This window comes from Eurosta solidaginis, chromosome 3 (assembly GCF_040869045.1).
Source record: "Eurosta solidaginis isolate ZX-2024a chromosome 3, ASM4086904v1, whole genome shotgun sequence".
Taxonomy (NCBI): Eukaryota; Metazoa; Arthropoda; class Insecta; order Diptera; family Tephritidae; genus Eurosta; species Eurosta solidaginis.
In genome coordinates, this window is record NC_090321.1 from 90,232,482 (window position 1) to 90,256,142 (window position 23,661).

General features: G+C 36.7%; 1 protein-coding gene and 2 long non-coding RNA genes across 4 annotated transcripts in view; 2 read left to right on the plus strand and 1 right to left on the minus strand.

Moving 5' to 3' along the window:
- The window catches only part of LOC137244145 (uncharacterized), an 82,705-nt gene that overhangs the window by 11,690 nt on the left and 47,354 nt on the right, over nucleotides 1-23,661 (minus strand). The window lies entirely within an intron of this gene.
- Nucleotides 1-23,661, plus strand: part of LOC137244142 (uncharacterized) — a 39,261-nt gene that overhangs the window by 1,211 nt on the left and 14,389 nt on the right. The window contains exon 2 of the mRNA XM_067772729.1: nucleotides 56-227. Within this exon, the coding sequence (XP_067628830.1) occupies nucleotides 56-227 (172 nt within the window). The remainder of the gene's footprint in view (nucleotides 1-55; nucleotides 228-23,661) is intronic.
- LOC137244146 (uncharacterized) lies at nucleotides 608-1,705 on the plus strand. The gene is made up of 2 exons (XR_010950824.1): nucleotides 608-1,431; nucleotides 1,486-1,705. It is a non-coding gene; the product is annotated as an uncharacterized lncRNA (long non-coding RNA).

Below are 23,661 nucleotides of genomic sequence, written 5' to 3' on the forward strand. Positions count from 1 at the left end.
GTAATTAAATATATTTCTTAATGTGGGTTTATAAATATTTATAGTGTATTTGCAGTTACATTGCATACTATCGCATAAACAAAGAGGCTTTCCGAATGGTATTGGACACCATTGAAGGACGCTCAAGTCGCTCGAAAGTTCTCCCAGTGCTGCAACTAGCAGCTACGTTACGATTTTTAGCTGAAGGACCCTATCAAAGATCAGTTAGCAAGGATTCTAGCATGAGTGTAAGTAGAAGCACGGTGTAAACTATTTTAATGATGTGCTTCGTGAAGCCCTTTGCAATATCTGAATGTTTCTCCATAAATTCAGTCAAAATACTGTTTTGCATTAAATTTGTATGTTTTCCCCTATTAAGAATGAAAATATATGTAAATTTACATTTATTTTTATAAAATAAACCTTTATTTACTTACATTTTTAGAAAATACTCAACTGCAAGAGAAATACAACTAGGAAAAAATGAAATCCAACAGCATTTAACTGATTGGATTGTTTCCGATAGCAAAATCGATATTATCGGATTCTGTGACACCTAAAGCCGACACTAATTCCAATTCGAACATTAAACCGATAACATTGGATTTCATGACACCAAAGTAATTATTTTGTCGTTTTTAAATCCGATTCCGACAACAATTGGATTCCATGACAGCCCTGAATATTATGACTCCGAATATTGAAATAAATATTGCACACGTTAGCGATGTTAATGTTAGGCGCTCATTTGTTGGAGATATTCACCCCTATTCTGCATTTCGATAACGTTCCCGTTCTACGCTCCGCTTCAATCGAAGTTTGGTATTCTGCATTACGACGGAATCGTAAAGATAAGTGGAAGAGCAAATGATTTCTCGAAATCAGCTGTTGGTACGGAATGTGTGAACATTGGAACAAAATAAATTAAAGAAAATTTGTAAAAAAAACACTGAAAAACGGCAATATTTTATTATCCACGCCATTTTGTACAAAAAATAGCAATATAATATATGTATTGCCGCAGTGTTATATTTTTTTGAGTGAAGTGCTTTCTTAATTGTAAGTGTGTTTTTGTCGTTCGTTTGGCCAATTCCCTGCCGTGGCCACCAAGTTTTGTTAAAACGGATTCCTGTACGAATATAGTTGACATTTCTGAATTTTAAGGATGCTAATTTCATTGCACTGGCCTAAAATACTTTATAAAGGTTTATTTATTCTTTCCGCAAGGATTGTTTACGTTTTCGCTTCACCTTCCTCTACACCGGCAGCTTGCTTTGGCATATAACTGGACCCAACGAACAGACACAAATTATAGCTGTCTATTATAATGGAATCAATAGCCGCGGCATTATTTATGGAGTTGGAAAGCAACGCATACGAAAATTGCCAGGCGAGAATGGAAAGGCAAATATTGCGAGATTTGTGTAATCCATTTGAGATGAGTGACGAATTGTAAGAAATTGAACTTAAAAGTGGTAAAGTTTAATGACTTATTTTCTTATTTAGGTTCAAAAAAAACTTTCGACTTAACAAGGATGCTTTCAAGTATGTGTTAGATACTTTAGCGGGGCAAATACGTCCCAGGACTTCGACATCGACATGTTGTTTTTGACCTGCAAACATATAAAAAACAATCATCATCAAGCCTTCTACGTTTCTTAACAAGTTTTACTTACATTTTTGTTAAAATTCTGTTATAAATTAATAAAAAAATAAAAAGAAAATATTTTTCTGCCAACTAATTTGCAACTTAGAAAAACGGAACTACGATCGAAATGCAGAATACAAAAAATCGAACGATTCGAAGTTGGATCGAAAGAGATTGGAACACAGAATACCAAAATTGCCAAATTGAAAAAATTCCAATCCAAGTCGAAATGCAGAATAGGGCTGATTTGTGCGTGCTTATGCAAACTTAGAAATGGTCTACACATTGTCATGGTAGCAATTTACATTTCTCCGAATCCAAAATTGGACGAGGTAGATCATTTTATTCATCGCACTTTACTGGAGTACTCTGAAGAAGGGGCAAAAATACTTGGTACAATTTCGCTGATAAAAAATCAGAGCGGTTGACAAGTTTTTTTTTTTTTTGAAAAATTCAATTTGAAGATAAATAATGATCTAAAAGAATCCATAACAAAATATGGAACCACCATTGACGCGGTATTTTCAAGATATTTAGAGGATATCAATCTCAAACGTATGTTTCCTATTTCAGTTACTATAAACCCATAATTTCAATTATAAATATTCCTGAATAACCTATATATGTACATATCTTGTAAGATAATAATAAAAATTATTTAACCAATATTAACTTCTCATTTATTCAATAAAAGTAAAAAATTTGTTTTCTTATCGGTCACCACGCTTAAAAAGTGTAACTTGAATTAATATCAAAGACAAAACTTGAATTTATATCAAAGAAAAAATGTTGCATAAATATTATAATTGCATAAGTGATAATATGCAATAGCTTTACCGCGGCAGTCCCCGAGTGCCAAACGTCCTTTTTTTAAATTTAAGTATTTTTTTAATAACTGAACAAATGTTAGCAATGAAATCTGCATCCCGTGGTCTTAAAACCTATTAATGCGATTTGATCATTTTGAACTTTCAAATAAGCTTTAGCAAATAGGCCGACTACATCAAAGTATGTAACTTTTCTACCTTGTTCGCGCTAAATCTCCTTATTTCCTCATTTTAATATGTTTTAAAAGGCCCCATAAATTCTTTATCTAACGGTTGAAGTTTGTGCGATGAATGGGGAGGCAATGTAATAATGGTGACATTGTGTTCGCGTGCTAGATCAATAACTTCTATATTACGAGTATGACTATAATATCCGTCCAATATAAGCAGCACAGGTGCAGAAGCAGATGGTTTTGTGAAACTTAAAAAATGTCTGAACCAGTTTGTGAAGATGAGAATCTGAACCCATCCTGACAAATGACAACCCGAGGCCGAACCAGGAGGAGCATCCTTCATGAGAAGAGCATTGTGGTTTTTACGCGGATATATAAAAAATGGTGGAACGAACCCACCTACTGCGCTCATGCATGTAATGACGGTTACAAGTGAGCCTCGCTCAGCTGAAGTGATTGCTCCAATTTGTCTTTTTCCCTTACGAGCGATTATTTGTGGTTTATATGAAGACACTACTGATATTCCGGTTTCGTCCACGTTCCAAATACGAGTTGGTTATGTTTCATGTTTTCTTGTTCAAGTGCCACATTTTATCGAGAAAACCCGCGCACACGGTCGGCGCTTGTACCAGTTGGCTTTCGAAAGCTTACAATGTTTCGATGTCGGTTGCAAAAGCCTTTTAGCCAATCCTTACCAGCATACTCATTCATGACAGAAAATTTATTGGGAGTATTGTTCTTTTTCGCAACTTGATAGCCCAGAGACCTGATCTCTACACGTGTTAGTGCCCAATACTTCGCTTCCATCTCTAACAAATATTTCACCAAGTCTTCCTCAATTGCTGCAGTTAAAATTGGAGCCCGCCCAGTTTAGTTTCCAATAACTCGTCGATGGGTTTCGCACTTCATGAGATGCGCTGCAAAGTAGTATGAGGGACGTTGAACGTTTTGGAAGCCAAAAGAATACCCAGTTCTCGTTTTCTTACTTTTTGTATAGCTTTTTTCATATCCTCTGCTCTCCATTTTCGTATTTCACCTTTTTTCGGCATGTTTGTGATCGGGAGGGTTATTTGGTATACTATACCACTTTACCCGGCCTTATCTATACCACAATAGCCGAAATAGAGTATCATTTTTCAATAATTAATTAAACACAAATATATGCAAAATATTGCATTAACAGTTCACTAGTTCAATACTCGTACATTACTTACCTTTTAACGAATGTTGAATTTTTAAATTTTTTGTAAAAAATCGTTTTATCTGATCAAGAAAAAAAGTCAACCGCACAACCATGCACATTCATTACAACTAACTCACAACAATGCCTACAAAGCGCGAGTACATCATGCGTTGCTTTTATTCTGAGAACGCCGAGCTATTTGGATAGGTCCCGTTACGTTCACATTTATAGTTTCCGAGAAAAGCTGGTGTACCACATTACCCGCCTATACCACGATACCCGCAGGTACTCTAAACTGCAATTATAAACTGAACAGTATCCGGCGAGCCTTGCAGATATTCACCCTTATTCTGCATTTCTATTACGTTCCCGTTCTACGCTCCGCTTTAATCGAAGTTGGGTATTCTGCATTACGACGGAATTGTAACGAGAAGAGGAAGAGCAAATGATTTTTCGAAAATCAGCTGTTTGTGCGGAATGTGTGAACATTGGAACAAAATAAATTAAAGAAAATTTGTAAAAAAACCTTGATAAACGTTTATATTTTATTATCCACGCCATTTTGTACAAAAAAAGCAAAAGAATATATTGCCGCAGTGTTGTATTTTTTTGAGTGAAGTGCTTTCATAATTGTAAGTATGTTTTTGTCGTTATTTTGGTCAATTCCCTGCCGTGGCCACCAAGTTTTGTTAAAACGCATTCCTGCACGAATATAGTTGAAATTTTCTGAATTTTATGGATGCTAATTTCATTGCACTGGCCTTAAATACTTTATAAAGATTTATTTATTCTTTCCGCAAGGATTGTTTACGTTTTCGCTTCACCTTCCTCTACTCCGGCAGCTTGCTTTGGCATATAACTGGACCCCACGAACAGACACAAATTATAGCTGTCTATTAGAATGGAATCAATAGCCGCGGCATTATTTGTGGAGTTGGAAAGGCAAATATTGCGAGATTTGTGTAATCCATTTGAGATGAGTGACGAATTATAAGAAATTGAACTTAAAAGTGGTAAAGTTTAATCACTTATTTTCTTATTTAGGTTCAAAAAAAAACTTTCGACTTAATAAGGATGCTTTCAAGTATGTGTTAGGTACTTTTGCGGACCAAATTCGTCCAAGGACTTCGGCATCGACATCTGCCCTTAATATTGTAGTAGCTGCTTTGAGATTTTTTGCAGAAGGCAGTTACCAGCATGGAATGGGGCGGATTATAATGTAGGAATGGGAGAGTCAGCAGTGTCAAAGTCACTGTCTACGTTTCTGGATGTAATGCAACCAAAATTATGCCCTCAGTGGATAACATTTGAACAAAGTGAAGAAGAGAAAATACAAGCGAAGCAAGAATTTTATGCGAAGGCTGGCTTCCTAGAAGTCATGATATCCCGCTTTGTTGCCATTAAATTAGCCAACGTCTCATACTGAACATGTGTTGGAAACATATAAAAAACAATCATCATCAAGCCTTTTACGTTTCTCAACAAGCTTTACTTACATTATTGTTAAAATTCTGTTATAAATTAATAAAAAAAATAAAAGAAGAAAAAAATAAAAAATGTTTTTCCGCCAATAAATTTGCAACTTAGAAAAACGGAAATGCAGAATAAACAAAATCGAACGATTCGAAGATCGAAAGAGATTGGAACACAGAATACCAAAGTTGCCAAATCGAAAAAATTCCAATCAAAGTCGAAATGCAGAATGGGGGTGATTATGAAGGAACAAGTCGCATGTACTATTATTTATACTTAGATCAAGTAAAAATTCAAGCCTACCTACACAAAAATTTCCCTAGTTCTACAAAGAAAACACTACCTGCCTTAAAAATATGCTCTTGCTTGAAATATACCTGGGTTTGAGAAAACGACACTAACAGTTTTTTGTATCTAATAACCCTTCGAAAATCTACCTGCTAACTAACTGATATACGAATACTAACACATATGTACCAGTAGGGTACTTAAGTATTAAATGGATATATTTACTTGAATGCTTACAACTATTGTATTAGTTCATCGATTTTGTTTAATGAAAGCTTATTTTTTTGTAATAAAACAGAGCTTAGAGAGAAAAAAAAATTTGCAAAAAATAAAAAGTTTTCGAGATCCTTCCTCGCAAAGTACAATTTTTTTATATTATTACAAAAAAAAAAAAAATGGAAAAATCCGTAATGATTGTTCGTTATCTTTGAATCTGCACGGCCTAGCAAAAAGAGTTGTATGCACAGTTTATAGCAAATTTTAGTACCTTTTAAAAGCTTCAAACCGTTTTGGAACTGCTCAATTCGTTCTTGAGATATATATGATTAAGTGGACCACATTTTTTTATTCAGTTGAGCAGAGCTCACAGAGTATATTAACTTTGATTGGATAACGGTTGGTTGTACAGGTATAAAGGAATCGAGATAGATATAGACTTCCATATATCAAAATCATCAGTATCGAAAAAAAATGTGATTGAGCCACGTCCGTCCGTCCGTCCGTTAACGCGATAACTTGAGTAAATTTTGAGGTATCTTGATGAAATTTGATATGTAGGTTCCTGGGTACCCATCTCAGATCGCTATTTAAAATGAACGATATCGGACTATAACCACGCCCACTTTTTCGATATCGAAAATTTCGAAAAATCGAAGAAGTGCGATAGTTCATTACCAAAGACGGATAAAGCGATGAAACTTGGTAGGTGAGTTGAACTTATGACGCAGAATAGAAAATGAGTAAAATTTTGGACAATGGGCGTGGCACCGCCCACTTTTAAAAGAAGGTAATTTAGAAGTTTTGCAAGCTGTAATTTGGCAGTCGTTGAAGATATCATGAAGAGATTAAGTCAAATTTAAAAAAAAAGTTAATATTTTTACAGTATATAAGTAAATTATGTCAACATTCAACTCCAGTAATGATATGGTGCAACAAAATACAAAAATAAAAGAAAATTTCAAAATGGGCGTGGCTCCGCCCTTTTTCATTTAATTTGTATAGGATCCTTTTAATGCCATAAGTCGAACAAAAATTTACCAATCCTTGTGAAATTTGGTAGGGCCTAATACTGTTTTCACACAGAAACTTAATGATCTCATTTCACCCGCTAATGAAATCGTAAATTTTTTGCTTTCACACAGAAGTAACTGCTCGATTAGTATGAAGGATGAGACAGACAATCATGACGGAACGATACAAGGTGGGAGCATGGTGACATACCTACAAACAAAAAAAATTCCATGTACTTGTAAATTCGATGGACAAATGTCAAAATCGTACTGCGCCGGTAGTTGATATATCAAATCAAATAAAAAAGGTTATAATCAGCTGTTCGAGGCGGCCACCTTGTATCGTTCCGCCATGCAGACAATGACATTTGCTTTGACAAATGACATTTTTAAGCACTGAACACACCAAAAACTAAGAAGCGGAAACGGAAGTGGGACGCTGCCAACAAAGTTGCATTGTGCTTTTGACTTCATTAGGCATTCGATTAGCTACTAATGAAATAATAATAGATTCGAATTTTGTAGGGAAGATTGAGCTCAATAAGCGTCTTAATGTAGAAAATTGCCTTTATTATTAAATAAGCCGTCTGTGTGAAAATAGTATTAGATTCTAGTACGGAAACTGTTTTCTGTGAAAAAGAGCGAAATCGGTTGAAGCCACGCCCAGTTTTTATACACAGTCGACCGTCTGTCCTTCCGCTCGGCCGTTAACACGATAACTTGAGCAAAAATCGATATATCTTTACTAAACTCAGTTCACGTACTTATCTAAACTCACTTCGTATTGGTATAAAAAATGGCCGAAATCCGACTATCACCACGGCCACTTTTTCGAATGGCGTCTCTGGTGCAGAAAAAAAATTGGAATTTGTTATCCAGTGTAATTGGGGAATAGGAATTTCGAATTTTCGAAGTCAGCTGCTTTGTCAATTGAAATTTCGTTACGCATTTCTTATTTTGTTTAAAAAATTGAAAAGTTTAATTATTGTTGCGAATTTGTTTGAAATTAAGAAATAAAACATAAACAATGCACAGTATTGCATTTCATGTGATATTCACTTAAATGAGTAATGAATTGCTGCCACAGCAACATCAACAGAGGAGCATACTAATAAGAAGACGGCGGCATAACACAAATCCGCCGGAGTTGCCTGCTTCCATTCAATAAAGCAATTTTCTGGCGGCAAAGTCGAGTTGAATTCGTCATATTCCAAAATCTATCCTTGCGCAATTTCTGAATGGCTGCATCAAATATACCAAGAGCTCTTCCGTTGCTTATGATATACTTTTCGAGTTAAAATAAAGAATATTGTGGTAGAATGTACATATTTGAGCACAAATTTTGTACAAATAAGTGTTCTTTCTTAAAGAAACGAATTTACCTTTAACTATTTTGGTGTATTCCCTTTAATTTAACAAGTGAAAATACTGCTAAGAAATGGCAGTGAAATCTCCCTCTCACTCATATTCATAATACCTACTTTCCTCCCATAACCAGTTTCCGCTTTTTCGAACATTGTTCAGAATAGGAGGAAAGGGAGAAGTGAAAAAACTCACAAGGAATTTATATTTCGAATACGAGGAATGGGAGAAGGGAAAAAACTCGCACCGAATTTTTGTTTAGAATTGGGTTGAATATTATGTGTATTACCTCCCCATCAAAGAATATAAGGTCTATTTCAATTTAACACGCTACAGAGCTGCGTATAGTTGTCCGTGTGAAAAACACGATACAAGCCGGTTACGTTGGTTGGTTGCTGTGCTGTCCGGCTATGGAGCCGGGCCCAAGTAGCGCTCTAGGCGCCATTTTGTATTTGATGCTCTTTCTCCTGGAACCAATTATATGTTGGCTGATGTACCCTGCGTATTGCTTTACTCAAACCACTTGGTTAAAACTATAAACCTACTGATGTGTTTGATGCGGCAGTTTGACACCGCCCTTAAGTCGAGAAACACATAGTTGCCTAGAGTTCGGGACCGAAAGTTCGCGAGGGCTGGGCACTCGCAGAGGAAGTGAGTAACCGATTCCTCGGCACCCTCTTGCCTACAGCTCCTACACCTCTCATTGTAGGGGATACCCATTCTACTCGCGTGCGGGCCAAACGGCCTGTGCCCTGTAATAGTTGCCGTGATTCTGTATATTTCCTGCCTAGACCTATTTAGTAGATCATCGGTTCTTTTCTGGTTGTACTCTGGCCAGATCAGTTTGGTGATTCTACAGGTGTCCCTAGAGTACCAATTATAGTGTTAACTACTTTGTACTCTTTACTTTAATTTTTAAAATAATGAGTCAAGGTTCGATTCGAGCTCAAGGCCAGAACAATAATTTTTTTCTAATGATAATTATTGTTATTTTTTAATTTTTCTAAATTTGAAAAATTGTATTTTTGTTTTTTGGAATAGTAAGTAGAAAATTTTTCAGACAACCTGCCATAGCTGCGCAGATAGATCCATTTCGAAGGGTGCTAAGCCTTCATCATCAGTACGCTTTAGGCATGCTGTGCTAACCATTTAGCTATACAGCGGTGGTGTGTTTGACTGGCAAATTTGCTACTTCTATTCCTTTTTACCAACCATATTTATTCAGCGTTGCGCCAAAAAATGGTGCAAATCACTGATAATGTTGGATTTTTGTTTATTGTCAATTACTTTGTTTGACATTCCCAAGTGCTCATGGTTTATTAACAATTGTTTTTTGTTTTTATCGGCCTGTTGATAAATGAGTCAAGGTTCGATTCGAGCTCAAGGCCAGAACAATAATTTTTTTCTAATGATAATTATTGTTATTTTTTAAAAAAACAAAAATACAATTTTTCAAATTTAGAAAAATTAAAAAATAACAATAATTATCATTAGAAAAAAATTATTGTTCTGGCCTTGAGCTCGAATCGAACCTTGACTCATTTATCAACAGGCCGATAAAAACAAAAAACAATTGTTAATAAACCATGAGCACTTGGGAATGTCAAACAAAGTAATTGACAATAAACAAAAATTCAACATTATCAGTGATTTGCACCAGATGGCGCAACGCTGAATAAATATGGTTGGTAAAAAGGAATAGAAGTAGCAAATTTGCCAGTCAAACACACCACCGCTGTATAGCTAAATGGTTAGCACAGCATGCCTAAAGCGTACTGATGATGAAGGCTTAGCACCCTTCGAAATGGATCTATCTGCGCAGCTATGGCAGGTTGTCTGAAAAATTTTCTACTTACTATTCCAAAAAACAAAAATACAATTTTTCAAATTTAGAAAAATTAAAAAATAACAATAATTATCATTAGAAAAAAATTATTGTTCTGGCCTTGAGCTCGAATCGAACCTTGACTCATTTATCAACAGGCCGATAAAAACAAAAAACAATTTTTAAAATAATTTTAATTGAGTTTTCGTGTTAACTTAAAATTTTGAATAACTTCAAAAAAAGAAAATTCTAATTAGTTGGAAAATATCTAAACTCAAAAATAAACAAAAATAAATTTTTATACTTAAAATCAAAATAAAAGATTTTTTTAAAATATCAACTTGAATGTTAATATATTGGCGATCCTACCAATGATCCTACAACTTTAAAACGAACTTTAAACCGAACTTTAAAACTAAAATCAACTTGGATCATAGACGAATTTATTTTGCTTTTATGTCATTTCGCAATATATAGTAACGTGATGTAATTAAAGAAAACTGGGATCATTAATGTACATAACTATCCCTCCATATTTGTTATATCTAAAATAGCATAATGCAGTACGCGCTGAAGAATTAACTATATAAAAATTTAATAAATAGCACTATTGAAATTCTTGTGCATATAATTTAACTATATTTGTGTTCCCTATACATTTGTGAACAAGAAGCAACACAACAATATTCTGTGCAAATTTCATATAAAAGTCGCTGTAAATTATATATACGAAACATTAAAACAAAGAATAAATGTTGAAAATCAAATTAAAAACATAAAAAACTCTAAAAACGTGTGTGTAAACAAAATAAAAACATTTACAACCTAATACTCTTAAAAGCAACGATTGGGTTATCCAAGCCACAACAACAATTTTGCACGCAATACACACAAGAACAGATTTAAAATGAAGACATCACGATGAAAATTAAGAGATTTACAAAGAAAACAACAAACCATTGCATATTTTAAAAGCATTACGATATCAAACAATCCAGATATTAATTTCAAGATATTTTTAAACAATCATCAATCAACTACTTATTAATTTTAATATTTTTTTATTAAATTTAATTTTATGTAAGTATAATTTTTATTCTAATATTAAATTTAAAATTGTTCAATTATAATTTAAATTAAAATTTTAAACCTTTTAACTTTCAAATTTATTTTAAGATTATTTTTATATTTTAACAATTATTTAAATTTACTTATTTTTTATATAAAATTAAATATTTTATTTAAATTGTTAACTCCCTTTCCAAAAAAAATCTTAAATATTTTCTTATTTTCAAATTTTCATTTAAATTTATTTTCATATGGTTCTACGTTCACCAATACGAACTCGTAATTTTACAAATTCAGAAAATCAAAATATCAACCATACAAATAACACAATGACTCACAATACAACTCAAAATTCTAACATTAATACAACACAAAACATCATCTCTAATATAACACAAGATACTTCAAGACAAGATAACTTTACAAATTTTCCTTCTACTAAATCTATTAAATTACCACAATTTTGGCAAGATTCTCCTGATGCCTGGTTTTTACTTGTTGAAGGACAATTTGAAATTAATAATATCACTGATGATAATTTAAAATTTCAAAATGTTCTAATTACTCTTCAACGAGATACTATTTCTAAAATTTTAGATGTTATTAACCCTCCTCCTCTTTTTAATAAATATGATACAATCAAAAAAATTCTATGTGAAAGATTTTCTCTTAGCGAAGAAAAACGATTAGAACAATTATTTTCAAAAACTGAACTTGATGATCGTTCACCATCTGAATTATTCAGATTTATGAAATCACTTATAGGTTCTGCCTCCATAGTTAGCCAAGAATTACTCTTTAAATTGTGGATTCGTAAATTACCACAAGAAATACAAATTCATTTGACTTCCAATAATAATCAAAACAGAGATGAAATTATTATTTTAGCTGACAAACTTTTTGATTTAATCAATAAACCTCATTCTTCCAAATCTCCTGTAGTCTCAAATATAAATAATAATATTTTAGAACAATGCGTTAAAAATTTAACTAAATTAACTACGGCTATTTATCAAAATTTAAATAAAATTTCTAATGATATTAATCAATTATATATTCGTTCAAGATCTAAAGATAGAAATAGATCTAAATCTCGAAATTTTTCAAGATCCAGAAATTTTTCAAACAATCATAATTTTAATTTGCAAACAAATATTTGTTGGTATCACAATTTAAGAATAACGCTCTTAAATGTATACCCCCATGCAATTTCAATCAAAATCATAATTCAAATTCCGAACAAAATTTAAACTGAAACGATCCATTATGACGGTGACGGATAATGGAACTATTATTAAACCTACTCGTCGCCTATTCATATTTGATAAATTCAATAAACTTAATTTTCTTATCGATACCGGCGCAGTTGTATCAGTTATTCCTTTTTCTAAATTTAAAATTTATAAAAGAAATTCGGATCTTACTTTGACCGCAGCAAACGGTTCTTCAATTGAAACTTTCGGTACAAAACTACTTAAAATTGATTTAGGTTTAAGAAGAGATTTTGAATTTCCATTCATTATTGCGAATATTGATACACCAATTTTAGGAGCAAACTTTTTAGAAAAATTCGGAATTATTGTTACTGGATCTTCTGGATTTTCTGATATTTTCTCACTCAAAATTCCTATTGTCGAAAATAAGTTTTCAAAATTACTTATTGAATTTCCATTTATTACCTGTGAACCAGATTATACTAAAAAAGTTAAACACCATACGGTTCACAGGATAGAAACAAAAGGTATTTTACCATTTTCGAAACCCAGACGTCTTGATCCAATCAAACTTAAAATTGCTAAAGCTGAATTTGAATTTTTAGTTAAAACGGGTATATGCAGACCATCAAATTCTCCTATTGCATCTCCCCTTCATCTCGTTCCTAAAAAAGAACCAAATGATTGGAGACCTTGCGGAGACTATCGAAGACTTAATTTTATTACTACACCAGATCGGTATCCTTTACCACATATTCACGATTTAACAATTTATTTAAAAAACAAACAATTTTTTTCCAAAATTGATCTTGTGCGTGCTTACCACCAAATTCCAATGGCAGAAGAAGACATTCATAAAACTGCAATAACTACCCCTTTTGGAATGTTTGAATTCGTAAGAATGCCTTTCGGTTTACGAAACAGTGCTCAAACTTCCCAACGCTTTATTAATGAAGTATTTTCTGATTTCGATTTTGTATTTACATACATTGATGACATTCTTATTGCCAGTGATAATGAAGATCAACATATAAATCATTTAAAATCAGTTTTCAAAAGACTTGAAGAATATAATTTAAATATCAAACCTTCAAAATGTACTCTCGGTGTAAATAAATTAAATTTTTTAAGTTACGAAATTTCAGGCGAAGGTATTAAACCATCTTTAGATAGAATTGAAATCATAACAAATTTTGAAAAACCAATTTCTATAAATAAATTACAAAAATTTTTAGGTATGATAAATTACTATCACAGATATATTAAAATGTTAGCAACAGAACTTAGTCCTCTGCATGAAATGTTAACACATGCAATTAAAAACAAACTCAAACAATTAAATTGGACAAATGAAACCACAACAGCTTTCGAAAATGTTAAAAAACTTTTTGCTAAAAATACTTTACTTACACATTTCGACAAAAATGGTACTTTATCATTAGCAGTAGATGCATCAAATGTTGCTATTGGAGCAGTTCTTCAACAAACTAGCAATAATATACTAGAACCTTTAGCTTATTTTTCAAGAAAATTAACTACAACAGAAACTAAATATTCAACATTTGATCGTGAACTTTTGGCAATTTATAATTCAATTAAACATTTTAAACATTTTCTTGAAGGTAGAACTTTTACAATTTATACTGATCATAAACCTTTAATTCATGTTCTAAATTCTAAAGTAGATAGATCTCCTCGTCAACTACGTCATCTTGAATATATTGCTCAATTTACAAATGATATTCAATATATACGTTGAAAAGACAACATAGTTGCCGACACACTTTCCCGTATTCCAGAAATAAATGCAATTTCAACTCAAGATATAAATTTAGAAACTTTATATAAAGAACAGCAAACTGATACATTTTTACAAAAAACCATTTCTGATCAAAATTCTAAAAATAATTTAAAGGAAATTCATATTCCAGTTATTAATTTAAATATATGGTGTGATGTTTCTGTACAACCTTTTCGACCTTATGTTCCACATTCTATGAGAAGAATTATATTTGACAAAATTCACTCATTATCTCATCCAAGTATAAGAACAACTAGAAAATTAATTCAAAATAAATATTATTGGCCTAACATGCGTAAAGAGATTAACGATTGGACTTCATCTTGCATCAATTGTCAAAAATCCAAAATTTCAAGACATACTAAATCTCCTATCCAAAAAATTCAAATACCATCAGGCCGTTTTGAACATATTCATATGGATATTGTTGGACCTCTTCCAGTTTCAAATGAAAATTCTTATATTTTAACAATTATTGACAGATTTTCACGTTGGCCTGAAGCTTATCCGCTTAAAGATATTTCAACAAATACTATAGTAAAAACTTTTATTCAAAATTATATACCACGATTTGGTATACCATTGAATATTACAGTAGATCAAGGTTCACAATTCACCTCAAAATTTTTTACGGAATTAACTAAACTTTTAGGTTCTCATAAAATTCATACATCTCCTTACCATCCCCAAGCAAATGGCATGATAGAGAGATTTCATCGAACTTTAAAAGCAGCAATTATAGCATCAAACGACTCGGTTCACTGGTCTGACATTTTACCATTCATTCTACTTGGTTTACGAACTTCTATTAAAGAAGATTTAAAATGTTCATCTGCTGAACTTGTTTATGGCCAAACACTTAGAATACCTGGTGAATTAATTATTTCAAATAGTAATAAAGAACATGATTTTTCTAATGACGCTCTTCATAAAATAAGAGAATATTTTTCGCTTGTTCGTTCTAAAGTTTTTCATCATAACAAAGAAAATTTTTTCGTTCCTAAACAATTAGAAAATTGTGAGTATGTTTTTGTTAAAGTTCTTCGTAAATCTAATTTAGAATCACCTTATGAAGGACCTTTTAAAGTTATATCTAAGAAACATAAAACATTTACAATTCAATACAATAATACTATTAAAAATATTTCAATTGATTTACTTAAACCAGCAAACATACTTATTAACACTAATTTAAATACAAATACATTAAACAACAAAAAACAAAAAAAGGTTACATTTAATATTAATTAATAATTTGTTTGTTTCAAATTTTCTTGGAGGGGGAGTAAATATAGTGTTAACTACTTTGTACTCTTTACTTTAATTTTTAAAATAATTTTAATTGGGTTTTCGTGTTAACTTAAAATTTTGAATAACTTCAAAAAAAGAAAATTCTAATTAGTTGGAAAATATCTAAACTCAAAAATAAACAAAAATAAATTTTTATACTTAAAATCAAAATAAAAGATTTTTTTAAAATATCAACTTGAATGTTGATATACCAATCACGGATTGCTATTTTCCTAAGATAGCTGAGAATGTTCCTTTTAATTGATGTGAGTGGTCGATGCACCGCGACTGCTTCCGTGATGTCTAACGATGCTCCCTCCTTTGCTATTTCATCCGCTATTTCGTTGCCGTCAATGTTCATTTGGCTGGGTACCCAGCTGAGTGTGATATCTGCCTGGTTAGCTGCTTCACGTGGCACCCTCTTACAGTTATCGACGGCTTTTGAGGATGTGTACGGTGATTTTAGCGCCGCTTGACTGTATATGACTATCTCACCGTCTATCCCGTTCTGCAGCAGGAAGATGCAGGCCCTCTCTATTCCTTGCAGCTCTGGTTGGAAGGCGGATGGGGATTGCGACATTTAGTTGGTTGGAGAAGACACCTGTGCCGACGCCGCAGTCCATTTTGGATCCGTCAGTGTAGAGTGAGGTGACCCCCTCCCTGCCAAATTTGCCGGCCGACCAATCCGTTCTAGAGGGTATCTGCACTTTGTAATTTCTGTCGAAGATCAGTGTTTTTGAGAGGTAATCTGTTGTCGGATCCACATCGGCGAGCCTTGTTAGGATGTTACTGTGGCCATATCGTTTTTCTGTCCAGCATCTAGACTCCCTTAGCCTGATGGCTGAGCTGATCGCTGTATATCTGATGTGGAGGGCCAGTGGCAGCAGGTTAAGTATAACATTTAGTGCGTCCGTCGGGCACGATCTAAGTGCACCTGTTACCCCTGCGCATGCTGCCCTTTGTATTTTGTCTAGTTTTTTTAGTGTTGTATTGCTTGTTCAGGGCAGGCCACCATGCTACGGCTCCGTACGTCAGGATGGGCCTTATGATCGCCGCATAGAGCCACATCATTCGTTTTGGCTTTAGTCCCCAATTTCTGCTGACTATTCTCTTACACGAGTAGTATGCGATATACGCCTTCTCTACTCTTTTTTCGATATTGGTTTTCAATTTAACTTGTTGTCTATTACGACGCCTAGGTAATTGAACGAGAGTTTCGTACCATCTAATGAGGGTAGTAGAAATGGTGGTATTTTTGTTCTGTTACTGAACAGTATCAGTCCTGTTTTGCTAGAGTTGATGTTGAGGCCGCACGATGCCGCCCAGGTGTGTAGCCTGATTAGCGCACCATGAAGGATGTCGCTTAGCGTGGAGGGAAAAGCTCCCGAGACTGCAATGACCACGTCGTCTGCATATGCTACTGCCTTGACACCATTCTTGTCGAGTTCGAGTAGTATCTCGTTCAGTGCAATGACCCAGAGCAGTGGCGAGAGGACCCCGCCCTGGGGTGTACCTCTACCCACTTTGCGGGTCATTGTCACTGAGCCCATATCCGCTTGTATGGTTCTGTTTTCCAGCATTGATTGAGTCCATCCACAAATGTGGTTGTCAACTCCGGCCCTTTGCAGGGCTTTCACAATTGTGCCGGTTTCGATGTTGTTGAAGGCGCCTTCTATATCTAGGAAAGCTGCTAGTGTGAATTGTGTGTAGTGTAGTGATCTTTCCACAAAACCCGTTAGCTCATGGAGAGCGGTCTCCGTAGATCTTCCCTTCATGTAGGCGTGTTGTGCCTTTGACAGGTTTGGTCCTGTTATTATTGATCTAATATATATATCAAGATGAAGGATGTGAGGCTTGTTGGCCTGTAGTCTTTGGCATTTTCGTGTGTGCGTTTGCCCGCTTTTGGCAGAAAGATTACTTTTGTTTTTCTCCAGCTTTGTGGGATATAGGTCAGGGCGATACTCGCTCTGTATATCACTTTCAGCCAGAGGATCATTGGATCACCTAGCTTTTGTAGCATTACCGGGATAATGCCACCCATACCGGGCGATTTGAATGGAGAGAAGCCATTTATGGCAGACCTGATCATTTCACTGTCTATTATCCTGTCCAGTAAGCCTTCTGAGGGCTAAGAGTCCCTGCAGAGAGATTCTTTTCCTGGTGCTAGATCGCGTCCAGGGAAGTGAGTATTGATGAGTGTGCCCAGGGAGTCCTCTGCTGAGTTTGTCCATAGGCCTGCCTCACTTCTTACGAAGTGATTGTTGTGGTGTTCTTTGGACAGAATTTTACTCAGTCTGGAGGACTCACGAGTGTTTTCTATTGAGGAGCAAAAGGATTGCCAGGACACAGCCTGCGCTACCCTTATAGCTTTTTTGTATGCTTTGAGCGCCTCCCTATATGGCTGCCACTCCTTGGTTATGAGGCACTCATTAAATGCCTTCCGTACTGTCGTTCTAAGTTTCCTAAGGTCTCCGCTCCACCAGGGTGGGGACTTCTTTTTACGAATACTAAGGGCTATTTTCACAGTGGCAAGTTAACTTACATTCCACAGTTAACTATTGATTCTCAATTTCACTGTAGCGAGTTAACTAAAAGTTTACTGCCCAATGTTGGCGAGTTAAACTCTAGTTAGAAATCAGCTGATTGACTTTGAAAAACATATTTATTTATTTATTAATTTGACGTTGACTTTGAAATAGAAATTTTAAATGCAAATTTTATTTTACGTTGCCCGGAATAAAATGGACCGTTTTGACTATCAGGAATTGCAGGATATGAACGATACAGAAGATCATAGTGTTGCTAGAAGAATAATTGTCCGTAGGAGCAAAACTATTCGCGAAAGAACTGTGTTCTCAAACTATGATGAGAAGGATTTTCGTGATCGGTTTAGATTGACTAAAGAAGTAGCTTGGGCTGTATTAGCTAAAATTAAGGATAAACTGGAACACAAAACGAAATGGTAAGCAGCTACTTTGGTAGCATTGCAGAAATCACTCCAATTTTTATAAACGTAGGAATAGTGCCTTAACCGCTGAAACAATGCTGCTAGTTACTCTTTGCTTTTATGCAACTGGAAGTTTTCTGCAAACAGTAGGCGATCTATGTGGAGTATCTACAACAACAACTTCGCGCGTAGTTACAGTTGTCTCCCACAACTTAGCGCTACTTGCCAAAGAAATCATCTGTTTTCCCTCTGATGAAGAACTTCGAAGTATTCAAAAGCAGTTTTATATGATAGCTAAATTCCCCCGGGTTATAGCTGCTATGGACTGTACTCATATAAAAATTAGTTCACCTGGTAAACTAACTCGAAAATTGTTTCCTTCATTAGTTATTGGAAATGTATTATTACAGGAGGAGATGAGGCTGAACTTTATCGGAATCGAAAAGGGTGGTTTTCTTTCAATGTTCAAACCCTTTGTGATAGCACTCTCAAGATATTGGATATTGTAGCGCGGTGGCCAGGATCCGCACATGATGCAACCATTTTTCGAAATTCTCGTATATGCGCACGTCTTGAAAATGGGGAGTTCCAAAATGGAATCGTTGTAGCTGATAGTGGTTATCAAAATACAAATTGGGTATTAACACCTTTGTCACAATGCAATAGTCCAGAAGAAAATCTTTATAACGAGTCCTTAGTTAGAACAAGAAACTGCGTTGAGCATTCGTATGGCGTATGGAAACGTAGATTTCCAGTACTATAGCTAGGGTTGCGAATAAATATAGCAAAAGTTGAGAGTATTGTTGTCGCCACTGCAGTTTTGCACAATATTTGCTGTTTGAATAGAGATTGGGAGCCTCCACCTTTGTCGCCAGGCGTTGAAGACATAATAAGAAGCAGCCTAGAATTTCCAGCTTACAATCATTTACCAAGCATTAGCCGAAATAATCATATGAGACTTACTTTAATTGATCAGCATTTTTCGAACTTATTGTAAATAATGACATGTACATACATACTGTAGTAGAGCAAACTCATACTTATCCAGAATCAATCAGCCTGCGATGGGTCTCCGCATGACACAAACCATCTTTTTCACTGTGATGTGGAGCCAACAGATCTAATGGCACATTGTATGGTCCAACCCTTTCGAAGCAGCTGTTTCCCTTCGACTCCCGTTAGATGATTTCGATGAAAACCTATGAGTGGTAGTGGCAGTCGGTTCTATGTACCGGAGCGACTCGGGATTTTTTCCGACCAAGGACTGTCATTTCAGTGCAACCCCACTTAATTTGTTGCGTCCCTCCCACAAATTGTCATCCTCCCAGCAGCTCCTTGCAGCGGGACTGCTCCATAATATCTTGCTCCGGGAAGGTATCGAATCCAATCAGGGTCCGTCTCCTGACCCCGGTCCTGAGAAATGGTTTTGCTGCATCTGCCGGAAAAGAATCTTTTTAGGACGGTCATACTCTGTTCAGTGTGTCTCGTGTAAGGGACAGGTTGTTCTGGGCTTGACCCCAAAACCCGACGTCCATGTAACTTTTACAAATCTTTTGTGGCTCCTTGCTGTTCACGCCCAAGGGCGTCCCGTAGTCTATGCCTAAGCGCCCCACCATTACCTTCCAGCAGCCCCGCTGCTCAGCAAGCCACAACAAGTACCCGCTGCTGCAAGCGCCCCACGGCGACAACAACTCAAACAGCTGCTACCACTCATAACTGCTATCTTCGTAGTAGAGTCGGTAGCAATGCTGAGCATCAGCTCCTGCCCCCGTCTTCTCCCCCCCTCTTTTCCGGCAGCAATCGTGTAGGTCAGGGAAACAGACTCTTAGTCCCTAACCTCGTTTGCACCGTTTGCCAGCACAGAATATATATGTTTGCGACATCCGCCCAATGCAGCTCCTGCCTTGGGCGGTGCCACTTTCCTAGATGTTCAGGTCTCCGCGACGGCAACCCCCCGACGGGTTTCATTGCGCCATGTTGCCAGGTCGCAAACCCCAATCTACCGGGTACCCCAATGATTGCCCAAGGACGCCCAGTCCCAGGGCCAAGACAGCAGTTGCGTGCTGGCATTCCTCAACCCAGGCGTAGTCACCCGTCACTTACTCCCAGAGTGGCGACGTCTCCCGCGCTGTACTTCAGAATTCTGCAGTTAAACTGTAATGGATTAACTGGGAAGATCACGGAGATAGTCGATTTCATGAAGCGGCACAAAATCCGCATTGCTGCGATTCAAGAGACTAAACTTACAGCAAGATCTGCACTGCAAACCTGTTCTGGGTATAATGTCCACAGAAAAGATCGCATGAGCGGAAATGGAGGCGGCCTCGTGTTTATCATACACCACTCTGTGCAATATTATATATTTGCTCCTGGCATCGACCGAAGGCCTATCTGTCCGGTCAGGTGATGCAAACCTAGAAATCATCAACATCTACATCCCTCCTGCCAGCTGTTGCCCCAGTGGATACCGCCCTAATATCAGCGCCTTACTCACTGGCTGTTAGGTGGGGCGAAGCACTGCTACAACAACAACAACAGTGGTAGTGGTCTCGCTTGAACGGGGCGAAGTACCGCTACAACAACAACAACCCCTTTTGCTGGACAGCCATCATGGTTCCGTAAATTGCATAGCACCATTAGCGCTAATGCAAGAATCGCATCATAGGACAGTAATCGTAGCGCTTGACCAGTCAAAACTGTTGACACAGTAGATCACAGCATCCTACTCCAGCACATAGAAGAGTCAACGCTTCCCCGCGCCTTAAGAAGTGGACCACCAACTATTTGAATAGCCGGAAGGATACATTCCTACGCAGATGAGCAGTCGTCTGATGAGCTAAACTCTAAAATAACATATTCAGTTAAATAAAACAAATTTAAAATTATTTTCAAGGTTGTATATTTGCGTCTTTGTCCCTTCCGAACTTTGGCTTTCATATATTTATACATTTTTCGCATTCGCACACACACTCCCACTTCCCACTCCACTCCCACTACCCACTCCACTCCATTCCCCAATACACTCCACTACCCCTCCACTCTTCATTCCCATTCCACTCCACTCCCACTCCCAACTCCACTACATTCACCAATACACTCCACTACCACTCCCCACTTCGCACTCCACACTCCCCAATTTCCACTACACCACACACTCCCTACTCCCCACAATCCGCCAGCCCCACTCCACACACTCCAATTTCCACTCCACTCCACACTCCCCAATTCCCACTCCCCACTCGACTACCACTCCCCACAATCCACCAGACCCCCACTCCCCACTCCCCTATTCCCACTCCCCACTCCACTACCACTCCCCACAATCCACCAGACTCCCCACTCCCCACCCCACACTCTCCAATTCCCACTCCACTCCACACTCCCCAATTCCCACTACACCACACACTTCCCACTCCCCACTCCACTACCACTCCCCACAATCCACCAGACTCCCTACTCCCCACTCTCCAATTCCCACTTCACTCCACACTCCCCAATTCCCACTCCACTCCCCAATTCCCACTCCACTCCACACTCCCCAATTCCCACTCCACCCCACACTCCCCACTCCACTACCACTTCCCACTCCCAACTTACACTCCTACTCTTGTGCCCGCTCATACACGCCCTCCTACTCCCAAAATCTCTAGAGCTGCTCCAAATCGTTTTTTGGGCTTTGCAGACGTAGCTGTTTTTCTTGCAAATCACTTTTTAAAATCTTCATCCTGATTTGATGCTCTTCTTCTGCGTGCCTCATTCGCTGTTCATGCTCTAATAGCCGTTGAGCACGTCCCTCTTCCTCCCGCCTAACATTCATGTCATGTTCCTTTATACGCATTTCCAAGTCCTTTTCAGCGCATATTTTCTTGGTTTCAGCCAAATCGTCCCAGCTGGACTTCGAGCTTTGTCTTAAATTTGGTGCCAGCTTGGCGTTTTTAGCGCTTTTAAGCATACTAGGAGTATATTTGCTCCAGTTTACATTATCTAGAAAAATTACATAGTTAAAAGTCACATCGTCGTCAAATTTGAAATTAATATTAGAAATACCTTCCTTGTCTTCGCAGTCCTCTAACACTTCCTCTATCCCTTCCTCAGTCACTACTTGTGTGGTGTTTTCAAAATCTTCGCCACTATTTGCATGAACTGTTTGAAAATAAACAGAAATAATTACCAGCTCATCCTATAGAATATTAAGTATGCTTATCATCTTCCAGAGTGTGGTCGCCATCGTATTGCGATCCCCTACCGCTTGTTTGCGTATCGTGCACTATACGCATTAAATGCTCATCTGATGGAGAATATGTATGGCTTGATGCTGGGCCTCCACCAGTAGTATATAAGGATTTTCGCACTTCTGATTTGTTTTTTTTTAACGATTTCTTTAAATTACTATATTTATCCTTCAGCACTTTCTTCGAGCGTCCCGTACCAAACTCGGCATTGAAACGAAGGGATATTTCATCCCAACACTTCTCCTTCATATCGACACTAACGGGGTCGGTTTTTTTGCATTCTATAATGCTTTTCTTTGTTTCGACAATTAATAATAATTTGTCAATTTCTGCTGAGGAAAAATTTGATGCGCGCTTCTGGTCAGACATTTTGCTATTTTGTTTTGATTATTATTCTTCTTTCTCACTAATAAATAATGTTGCCATACTTTATTACTAAAATCAGCTGATTTTATTTGACTTCATTGGAAAGTTAACTCTTCACTGTGAAATTGAAGTTTATTGAAGTGTAGGTTAACTCTTGCAACTGAGTTAAAGTAAAACTTGAGTTAACTCGCCAGTGTGAAAACGGCCATAAATGGGGTGCACTTGTTATAAGAGGTAGTTAACGCTAGCTCTACCTGGCCGACTAGCTCATCGAGCTTTTGCGGGCAGTTTATGTTAGGTTCGCTTATTTCTAAAGCTGGCGTTGATAGCCTTACAAATTTATCCCACTTTGTTCTTCCTGGGTTTCTGTAACGGTGAGTCTGGCCAGATCCAAATTTGATGTCGAAGAAGATCCAGCGGTGGTCCGAGAGAGGCTTTGTCTGATACTCTCCAGTTTTCCACTAGCGCCGGGTCATCGTCGGTTGTCAAAGTTAGATCCAGGACTTCATCCCAGCCCTGAAGCCTGTCTGAACTAGGGAATATCAAAGTGGGCTTGTGGCCGCTGTTGCAAATATTGAGGTTAGAATTAAGAATAAAGTGTAGAAGGGACCACCTCTCTCATTGGTTGAGGAGCTGCCCCATATCGTGTTTCTTGCATTGGCGTCGCAGCCGATAATTATGCTGCACCCGCCGTTATTGTTTATAAAGTGTGCCAGCTCTGGAGGTGGAGCCATCCTGTCATGGGCCATGTAAGCC